At 37.4% G+C, this 11,255-nt stretch overlaps 1 protein-coding gene across 1 annotated transcript; it reads left to right on the forward strand.

The window, feature by feature from the left end:
- Window positions 1-1,788: 1,788 nt before the first annotated feature.
- Window positions 1,789-9,263, forward strand: hsd3b7 (hydroxy-delta-5-steroid dehydrogenase, 3 beta- and steroid delta-isomerase). Its single transcript, XM_034144068.1, has 6 exons — window positions 1,789-2,005; window positions 3,594-3,749; window positions 4,659-4,767; window positions 6,048-6,147; window positions 6,650-6,812; window positions 8,498-9,263. Exons 1-6 carry the CDS (start codon window positions 1,858-1,860, stop codon window positions 8,911-8,913), a joined length of 1,092 nt encoding a protein of 363 aa, XP_033999959.1. The 5' UTR covers window positions 1,789-1,857; the 3' UTR covers window positions 8,914-9,263.
- The last annotated feature ends 1,992 nt before the right edge of the window (window positions 9,264-11,255 follow it).

The raw sequence follows: 11,255 nt of genomic DNA on the forward strand, positions 1-11,255 counted from the left end.
GGAGAGGAAGACCTGGTGAAGCTCACAGCAGGAGGTGGCGTGAGTAAAAAGAGGTTTCAACACATGATTCTTTAATAATCAGTATTTTTAAGATGCATTATTTACTAGACCTGAAATAATCTCATCTTGAAAAAGCACTTCACCTGTTTTTGTTCCCCAAACTATGATAATTCTCTTCTAGGCTTATTTTGAATAAACTGAACAGAAATTCACACAAACAAGGGAAAGGGTGGAGGGGCCCATATGCAATCACTACGTACAGTTTGAAAAAATGTGTGCGACGCCCCTGCATGTGTACATAAAACATAATTATTCATTCAAAAATCTGGAAATTGCAATTCAGTCAACTAATTCCCTTTCTAATACTCAATGTACAGTGTTTAACAGTCTTAGGGACTATTACTGTGAATGTTTTGTTTTTTAAATGTATTCTAGTATTTCAACAATTTAGACAGTTTATACATCTAAAAAACAAACAAAATGTGTAGAAGTGGGAGGGCAGAAGGCATACAGAAGTAGCCCTCCCGTTAGTCATCCTGTTGCAGGATACTAATGTTATAAAAAGCCTTTTGTGGCTGCAGGGAGGGCCAAGCAAAGTCTGAGTGATAAAATGGCATGATAACACAGTAAAGTAAAGCTCCCTTTGACCGGCCTTCCTTGGTTAATATGACCTCCAAATCGGAGTGTGCAACGGCCTTGACAGTAAAGGAACCTTTAATAATATATGGTGTTACATCAAGGTCAGCAATTATTTCAAACCACAAAGGTTAATATCAGTCAAAAGAAGCAACAGTGTACTTAGTGAAATTCAGTGGCCAGTCATTTACACATAATTATGGTTGACAAAAATGAAAACACTGCTGCTTTCAGATGCTGTATATTTAGAAACATGGTCTGGGTAACAGCTTTGGTTGTCATTTGATGATGTATCTTTTATATTATATATTATTTCTTAACCATAGACCATCTGAAGTCCCATCCATATTAGGCACAGTGATCGTGTGCAAACAAGATCTACAATGTGCAAACGACAGTAAACAACTTGTTTGTACACATTGTTTCCATAATTTACTTACCGCACTCAGCTGTCACCACTGCAAGTGCATACCAACCTATGTTACTCACACATTGTCAATAAATCCTTTCCCCAGTGGATGTTTTATAAAGTAACATTTCGCAGTTTCTGATCCACTAACAAGTCCGTCCTTAAACACTGCAGAGCCCATACCGTGTTCCTGTTAGTGTTAACTTCTTGTCTGTCTGTTCTTCTGTTCATTTATCTAAGGGCCTATACAGTTGCTACACTAAACTACATTTTAGCATTTAAAATACCTAGCCATTATTTGTGCGGTTATTTTGGTGAAAGTAACTCAAAAGTAATATAAAAGTAGTGTAACTCATTACATTTCAGAGACAGTAATATTGTAATGTAACTTATTACTTTAAAAAGACAGTAATATGTAATGTATTACATTTTGGAAGTAACTTGCCCAACATTGCTAATAGGACAATTGTGAATATCTATCTATCTATCTATTGTAATCTGACACCGTAGTGCCTATAGCTAGTAACTACATATTTATAATGATATTATTACATCTTTATTGCAGTCATAAATATAGTGGAGTAAAGGAATATAGTGAAAGATAATTGAAATAATCAAGTAAAGTACAAGCACTGAAATGAATGGAAGTTATGATGAAAGTGACTCTGCCCTACCATTGGCTGCGAGTACGTCAGGGGTTAGGTTCTTCCTCTGCAGCCTGGATAAAGCACAGTCCCTTATTTTCGAGTCGACGGTGCAGAGCTCACAGTGTTTGCAGAGAGAAGTCCCAGACACCATCGGACTCTCATATCATGGCTGGTCTCGTGTATCTGATCACCGGAGGTTGCGGGTTCCTCGGAAACCATCTGGTGAGGCTTTTGATCGAAAAGGAGGACAAACTGGCAGAGGTCCGGGTTTTTGACAAACACGTAGACTCAAGTTTAAATGCACTCAGCACAGGTAAGGCGTTTACAAAATACTCAACTGCATTCAATAATCTTTGTTTTTATTTCACAAGGTTAACGTTTGTCACGCTTACAAATCTATTACTGCAATTTATGTTAAGGCTGTGTAAGGTTTACAACTTCGTATCGTATTTCTGCGTGAAGGTTGTCTTTATCTGTATTGATGGATGGTTGAAGGAAGTCTTCTCTGTGCAGATTGTTATGTTACGTTTTCTTTATTGTTAATTTCCATGTTATGGTCCTCAGTATGTGAGCCTTTACTGTGACACTGTTTTAACATCCTCTTGATGAATAGACCTATTGCTATAAAAATAATTAAGTCACATACGTGTGATAATAAACTTAGATGTGAGCATGTGGAAATATAAGTGTATATGATCTTTGCCAGCAGGTACAAACACCTGTTTGAATGAAACTCAAGTGGTGTAAATGATATGTGTGCAGACAGTGCAGTTTATAAATAACAGAACATCAGGTTTCTAAAAAGTTTTTGGAGCATGAGAGGAGTGGATTGGGCGTTGAAGTACAGTGATGTGTCTCTCCACGGGGAGAAAAAAATGAACATATTTTCCCGTATGGTTACCGGGTCACCCTGCAGAGTTGACAGTTGACCTGTGAATCCTGGACAGCCAACTCCCTTACGTTTCCTGTGTCAGGAAGGATAAAGATGTTATACAGTCTATGATAACAGCCGGTCATGCTATGCTCTGTTGCTGCTCTTTTGCAACCTGTTACCCTTAGCAGTAGCTGTCACCACCATTAGATTACATGAACAAAGGAGCTGTGTTGTGTTTTCCATGGAAGTAAGGGTTGGTTCACGTGGATATACATCCCCCTCTCTCATGTTTAGCCTTTCTTCCTAGGAATAAAAACATCAGAACACAAGCACAGTTTTTCTTCCTGGTGCATTTCACCAGTTTACTTTTCCTGTCAGGAATGTACAACATGGAACATTTGTTCTCGTATGCGACACTGAGAATCGTTTGCTCAGCTTTCATTATTTATTGGCAGGAACAACTGAGGCCTGCTGTTTGGGCCCCTGACTGATAAACTAACAGTAACAGGAGAGCTCATTGTCAGTAACACCCATAGTAGGCCTTGCTGAAAAATATGTTTTAATGTGTGTTTGGTTGTTGAGCTATTTTGAATTAGTGGGGAAGACTTTAATCAACCACCATCTGTAATTAGATGGGAATGAGAATACCACAAGGAGTGTCCTATTTGCGGCAGGATGACTAACTCTGGTTTATTGCATCAATTTGACAAAGCACATCGGGTTTTTAATAAAATTGGTTGGCTAAAAACAGATATTCTAGTATGTTTTCTTTTATAATCTATAAACAACATTATCTTTACAATTTAAAGAAGAGGAATTGTGGAAAGATTATCCAGATTATTTGCAAAAATAGATACAAAAAGATAATAAGATAGTATAAAATAGGACTTTTGTAAGTGGTAACATAAAAAAACGAGTAGATTCTTCCAAGCATGTGTAGAGTCCATAGTGGAACGCTCCTGATCCACGCTCTGATACAGTGTCATGTCATGCTTGTTGACCTTAAGTGTTCTATTTTCTCCCTCAGAACGGACAAAGGTTGTGGTGATTCAGGGGGACATCACAGACTACAGCAGCGTGTTGGAGGCCTCCCGGGGGGCCGATGTTGTTATCCACACAGCCAGCATTGTGGACGTCTGGCACAAAATTCCAGAGAACCTCATCGCCTTAGTCAACGTCACAGGTGAGACATCAAGGCAGTGTTTACAAGGAAAATGAATGGGTAGGAAACATCAATGATTCATTTGTTTGATGTTTACTGTGGGAAATCAGAAAACAGAGGAAACGCACACCTTCTGTTTTGAACAATTTTCAAGGGTGTGTCTTCCCCCTTGTTGGCCATAATACTAAACAGGCTGACTCAAAGAGGACACTTGAAGACGTTATAAAGTTGAGGTGATATTGTAAATTAGTGCATCAACATTTTTATTTTATCGTCAAATTGCTTACTTGTATGAATTAATGGGTTTCTGTGGACATCCATTCATTTTAAATTGTTGTAATTTTAAGATAACCTAAACTAGTTCCTGGCAAGGATATTGTTTGAACTAATGAAGCAAGTGGTGGAGTCTACCTATTCAGTATCTGTGTCTGTCTTTATGATGCAGGTTGTAAGGCTAGGGTTAATGTCTAGATGTACAAGATAGACAAAACATGCTTTCCTGTGTTAGTTGATAGTCTCTCTAACGCAAAACATGACTACAACAGACCTTGAATTGCATGGATCCTTAAGGCCTTCTTATATGTGTCTGGTAATGTTTAATTATTGTAGTGCTGGAACTTCCTCTGTTTTTTTAATGTCATCAAATCTATACATTACACAGTGTCCGTCTGTTTAAAGCAGAGACAGCTGGGATCTCCCTGAATTAATTTCCTGTTGACTCTCTCCTTATGGGTCCAATTATATTTTCAAGACTTTCATCCGGTAACTGTGTCATCAAATTCGGCACTGAAAAAATCCAACTGTCTTAAAGTCAGTCCTGTGGATTTGGGAGTTTCACCAACCTAATGTGTCACTCAATAAAATTCAGTCTGATTTATCCAACCCCAGTATCCTAAATCTCTTAAATGAGAATGCTTTATGTCTTCTCAGGAACAGAGAATGTGATCAACGCCTGTGTGGAGTGTGGCATCGAGTCCCTGGTCTACACCAGCAGCATGGAAGTGATCGGTCCCAACGTCAACGGAGACCACTTTGTCAGGTTAGGCTCAATCATAAAATATAATACAATATCATTCTGTATTTACATGTCGCTAAACTTTTGTTATTTGTATTCTGTTGACCAAGTTACCTACTGTGCAAGTCCAAGTGTTTTCCTCACTGAGCACTTTTACAGATGCCTTTCCCTCTGTAACGTTTCTGTTGTCACTATCTTGTTTCTCTTCTCTCTTGAATGCACTATCACAGGGAAAAAAAACCAAGGCCTGAAAATAATAGATATGATAGGGTGGAGACAAAGGTTCACAACACATAGTTTCCAGCGCCATGACGGTATATCCAAGGGTTTTTCAACCTACTTTAGGTAGATGGAATCTTGGATAAAAAAGACATCAAATGGAGCCATTTTCCACATTTAGACTCACTCACTATCTTACTCTCAGACTGTCCCTAAGTGATGTTTTGCATGAGCTTGTCTGGTATGTCAGTCACACTTTTCATAATGCTGGAATGCAAGTAATACAGCTGCAGCTTTATCTCAAAGCCTGCTCTACCAGACATGACGATATTCTTTTTAAAATATACTGAATGTCTCCAGCGATGCCTGTGTCCTTCATTTTTTTCTGAATAATATTTATTCATTTTCTATACCAGGAACGGTACGGAAACCATAACTTGAACAATTTTGCTAAACATTTCCCCGATTATTGTGCAAAATAAGTTGTGGGAAAGCCACACCCAACCTTAGCTCAGGGCTGTCATTGGTGTACTTATGCACACGAGCGAAAACGCGCTTTCTCATGAGATTCAAATTTAAATAATATACATTTTTAAACTAAGTAGTGTAGTGAAAAGAAGAGGACAAGAGGAGAACCTAACCAAAAGGGTAGATGGTAATGGAGAGAGAAAACTAAAAAACTAATAGAAAACTCCATGTGTTGAGATTTGTTTTGTTATGTTATCACTGTGTTATTTTCCTGTTTGTAGATTTAACTGCGTATGAACCTATTTACCTTGTTACAAAAGGCAGAAAATCCTTCCAGTAATCTGCTTGGGTCAGTCTCACAGATAGTCAGTGTGTTTGTCTGCACGTACAGATAATTGCTACAGCTGAACCTCAGAGAAATATTTGGAATTCTTTATTTCACAAGATTCAGAGTCAAGGGGAAAGAATGAGCCGTGGTCTTTTCCTTCCTATCTCTCTCCCTACCTCTGTTCAAGTAAACTCTATGTTGACTCGCACATTCCTGTCACATATGGTAAGGTCAAGAAAACACTTTCTGCCTTCAGTCCTTTTCTGACTGTTTAACTCTTTCTGTACAGGGGCAATGAAGACACACCTTACAAAGTGGAACACACTATGGCCTATCCTAAGAGCAAGGCAAAAGCAGAGAAAATTGTGCTTGAGGCGAATGGCACCAAGGTAATTTATGTTTAACAATGTTATGGTTTGGGGTGTTTTTATTGAGGCAGATGTATTACAATCTAATTTCAACAGAATGATTTAAAGACACACTGAGAAAAAAATAAAATAAACTGGAGTGGTTTTAAGTTTCAGAAAATGATGCAATGGAAACAATTAAAGCTGCAGATGCAAAATAGAAAAACACATGTATTGGCATTAAGATATCTGTGTATAGATTATTATAAGTACTATAATGGGGATATCAACTTGTATACTCTTTTTTTGATTGACCCACAAACTGTTTTCTATGCTATTTACACTGACAGCCTATTACACATTATGAAGAAATGTCTTGGGCAACTTTGCCACAAAATGCTAGATTCTCCCCTTGTGGCCTTGCTGGGGTGTCACTCTAGCTGTTTACAATCCAACTCCAAAACAATCTACCCTTTGTCCGCCCATGAATATGTTTTTATTTGCCTCCTGTCTCAATTCCCAATCCTGGTATTGTCATTCCCAGATAAAGGGCGGAAAGATTTTATACACGTGTTCCCTGAGGCCGACGGGGATCTATGGAGAGGGGCACCAGCTAATCAAGGCTTTCTACGATAAGGGTGCCGAACGGGGAGGCATGATCATTGGCGGCATCCCAGAGTCCTCTGAACATGGACGTGTCTATGCAGGTAATGCTACTTTCTTTGTGAGTCATAGTCACAACATCAGGGACATGTCAGAAGTAACCAATATAGCTCTTGAACATGGCTTTTGTCCACACCAAGACTAAAAGCAGAAGAAATGTGAGAGCTTTTTTCCTCTGCATTCACAGGCGTTTCCTTATATCTGATACAGCCAGACCAGACAAACATTAAAAAAAGGCTGAAGCTCTCTTAAACCGCTTCCTCAACAGCTGCTAGTCAGTGAGCTAAAATAAGTTGTGTAACTTAAAGAGATAGTACAACATGATAACATGAGCAGTGAGGATACTTCAATCCAGATGGCTTGGCTGTGATATGTGAATAGTATCATAAATCTATATACAGCCTAATGATCACATTTTTAAATACATCTGCCCCACCAACCACAAACCAGTTTCAACAGGCTGGTTTCGGTGATGATACATTTTTTTTGTATTCACTCGTGGCAAAGGCTGCTGTCAAGGACCAAATTAGTATCATCAGTAGTGCACGTGCACGTGAGCGTGAGCATGAGTAACAGTCAGCATTTATAGTCTTGGTGACCAATATTTTTAGCACCCTAACTAATGCTGATATAACAGAACCTTCATGTAAAAAGGATCTACTGTTGATATATTTTAGCTAGTGTGGAGGCAAGTTCACTATTAGTACAATAGACACTGAAAGCGCATTTGTTTCGATTGTACCTTGGCAATTCAATTCTTATATATATATATATATATAGTGAACTTGCCTCCACACTAGCTAAAATATATCAACAGTAGATCCTTTTTACATGAAGGTTCTGTTATATCAGCATTAGTTAGGGTGCAAAAAATATTGGTATATATATATATATATATATATATATATATATATATACACAATATATATATATATATATATATATATATATATATATATATATATATATATATATATATATATATATATATATATATATATAAAATGAGTCACTAATTCACCAGCACTCTTATAATGGTATGACTCGCTTGAAGTGAATATATCTGCACTTTCCTTGTTGTTCAGAGTTTTAATCTCTATGGTTTTTGCACTAAGTCGCTTTGGATAAAAGCGTCAGTCAAATGAAATGTAAATTTAACACTGTAGAGATTCTGAAATATAATATAGGACTTTGTCGCTGCGATGTGGTCACAGCTGTGAAGCAACTGTGCATGTTTTCTTGAGAGTTGTTACAAGTTAGATGTAAGATAAATATGTATTTATCACCACTGGATTTTGTTTTACTAGTTAAAGAGAAGATTGTTATTTCATATAAAACTTTGGTTTTTCGCATTAGACATTGGTGTTGTCACATACAGCCGTACATTTTGTTTTTAACAATAAATGTTTTCTTAGTAAAACATAAGTTCTATATGTTTCATATTAATAAATAATGGGTTCAAAGGGTTATGGGCTATAAACTTGTTTATAGAAAGAAATGTGAAAGTGTGTAAAACAACAGCGGTGGGCAGGAGGAAAGACCTTCAGACTGGCTGCTTTTTCTTTTGGTACTCTGGGACATTTAACTGTTAACAATTTCTACTCATCAATCAAATGTTATGTCCATTGCCTAATGTCACAATAAATTATCTTTAGGTTACTAAGGTAAATGTTTTGAATACTTCTTCCATCATTCAATCTGGTGTTCACCCACTTGTTTGTGTTCCTAGGCAATGTGGCCTGGATGCATGTACTCGCAGCCCAAGCCCTAGTTGAGCGGCCCATGACGGTCGGTGGTGAAGCTTTCTTCTGCTACGATGACTCACCCTACAAGAACTACGAGGATTTCAACATGCTATTTCTCTCCAAATTTAACTTCCGACTGGTTCGCATGCCCTTACTGGTGCTCTGGTTCCTGGCCCTGCTCAATGACCTGCTCCGACGGATCGTGAGCCCCTTGTACAACTACACACCGCTGCTGAACAGTTACACCTTTGCTGTGGCTTCTACCTCCTTCACTGTCCGCACAGATAAAGCCCAGCGATTCTTCCAGTACAGGCCTCTGTACGACTGGGAACAATGTCTGGCCCACACACAGAAATGGGTTGATACTTTCCCTAACAAGGATAACCACAAGGACGCCTAATGTGAACTCAACTACTTCAACATGAACCAAAAGCTGCTATGTAGACATGCAGGACTCCAGGTATACAGTGTAGAAGAGTAACCTGCCATTAGGTGACAATGCAATCAAGAAAAGCAAACTGTATTTACAGTATAAAAAGTTATATTTAAGTCTATGATTTTTATTGTAGTGATAAGCTTGTTAAGAATGTGCAATAGTATTATATTTAACATTTCTACATCATGTAATTATGTGTATATGACCAATGTAAACACCATTTTTATAAAGACATAGACGATGAAACATAATTTGTATGTTTTTTTTATATAATGTTTTGTTTGTAATTTGAAATAAATATTATTAATATATTCTTCATGGCTCTGCTTGTTGGGATTTTTCACTTGATTCACACAAAAAATAATGCATTTTCCATTATTTTTCTTTCCATAACTGATTGTATTAATGATTGTTATGATGTACAGTGTGCATCAGTTGTACACCTTGAGGATCTAAGTCCTTAATCATTGTTTTTTTTTAAAAATGATTCCTTAACATTCCCACATGGTTAATGAGTTCTCCAACTGTATTTCCATGGAGACAATACACTTTGTTTACAGCACAAAGGACCTAGGCTTTTGTTATATTCTTGTGGAAACTTGTCATCAGACAACCAGCTGTATTTGTATTGGTAAGACAAATTATATGGGAGTTCCCTTTGACATCATTCCAGCATTACAGGCCTGGGTGTCCACCATTCCTGTGGCTTTAACCATGGTAATCCTCATAACAATCACATGCCTGCTAGTCAAGAACATGACCGCAGAGAAATTACTCACTGTCTCCCCAAACAAAACAAAAACAAACGACAGTTGTGGAAATGTTATACTATTTCAAATAGCATTAATTTGTCTTCTAACAAAAGTATCAAGTTGTTAAATTCTGCATTTTATAATATATACTGTATGTTTGGTATGAGCATGCCTGGGCACAAGTATGTTTAATAGATGTGTTTTGGATTTGACTCTGAACCTTCAGAGTTGCTTGTTTTTGACGGGATACTGCCATCTACTGGTTAAACTAAACATACAAAGATCGAAAGTACAGATAATTGTGCGTTTTTATTATAAGGTGTTTCCATTTCCCCTACCATCATTGGACATTCATGTTTTCTTTTAATAATAACAACTTATTGCGAATGTCGTAAACGTATTTTGAGGGTGCTTTACAAATACACACATTTGATTCCTAAATAGTGTAATTAATGTGTGTGATTGTGGTAAAATGAAATGAAATGAAAATGAAAATACCACAAACCATTAGTGTATAGTCAATGGTTTTATAAGTAATAATATAATTACCTTTAGTAAAAATATCAATATCTGAGTGTAAAATACTCACAGTTAAAGTAAAAGACATGCGCAACCTGGTTTTTAGCTTTTTAGCTTTTTTGACAATTATGTTCCAGTGTAAGAATTTAATAAATTAGGTAGCCTACTAACCTACGGTATTATTATTTTATAAATACATAATGAACACTATCCTTCAGTTTGCTATACAGATTCAAACTCACCAAATGTGGGGAAATATTGTTTTCACGTGAAGGCTCCAGGAGAGTAGGCCCACAACAAGTAACACAACTTTGTACTTCAGTACAATGCTGGAGCAAGTGTAGTTACATCCCACCATTAGTAGCTACTAACTGAAGTTGAAGACAGGCCTAAATGTAGTGACTTGAGTATACAAATAGCCTACAATATTTATATGTGAACTGTAGTAGAGTTAAAGGTGGGGTAGGTAATTTTGGAGAAACCAGCTTGAGTGCGCTAGATTTTGAAAATACACAGCCGGAAAAAATCTGCCACTTCCTTACAGAGCCCCTCCTCCAACACACACGAACGCGCACATGACCAATGAGGGCACAAGATAAGTTTGTGCACAGATGGAAGGCTGACAGGCAGGTAGGCCATCCAGTTATTTTATCCGGACCGGCTAAAATGATTGGTCGTGCTTTTTACAGTACTACGGCTTCCACAGATGACATTTTTTTATGGATTTTTTGTCAAAGCACTTAAGATATTCATTGCTATCGGGATGTTAAGAGCATTCCATGGAATATAACAAAAAGTGTATCTCGAGCCGGTTTCTCAAACCTTACCTACCCCACCTTTAAGTATAAAGTATCACAAAATAGAAATACTCGAGTAAAGTATGTGTTGTTAAGTACAGTACTGAATGAGTGCAATCATTTACTTTCTAAACTGTGTAAAATGCATAATGCATTGTTAATGTAATAAAGCGTCTTTCTGCTGTGGAAGGGAGGCTCCGTACGTGCGTGTGCCCGACGACATTGACGAGAACACGCA

Source organism: Trematomus bernacchii, unplaced genomic scaffold, assembly GCF_902827165.1.
Source record: "Trematomus bernacchii unplaced genomic scaffold, fTreBer1.1, whole genome shotgun sequence".
Lineage (NCBI taxonomy): Eukaryota > Metazoa > Chordata > Actinopteri > Perciformes > Nototheniidae > Trematomus > Trematomus bernacchii.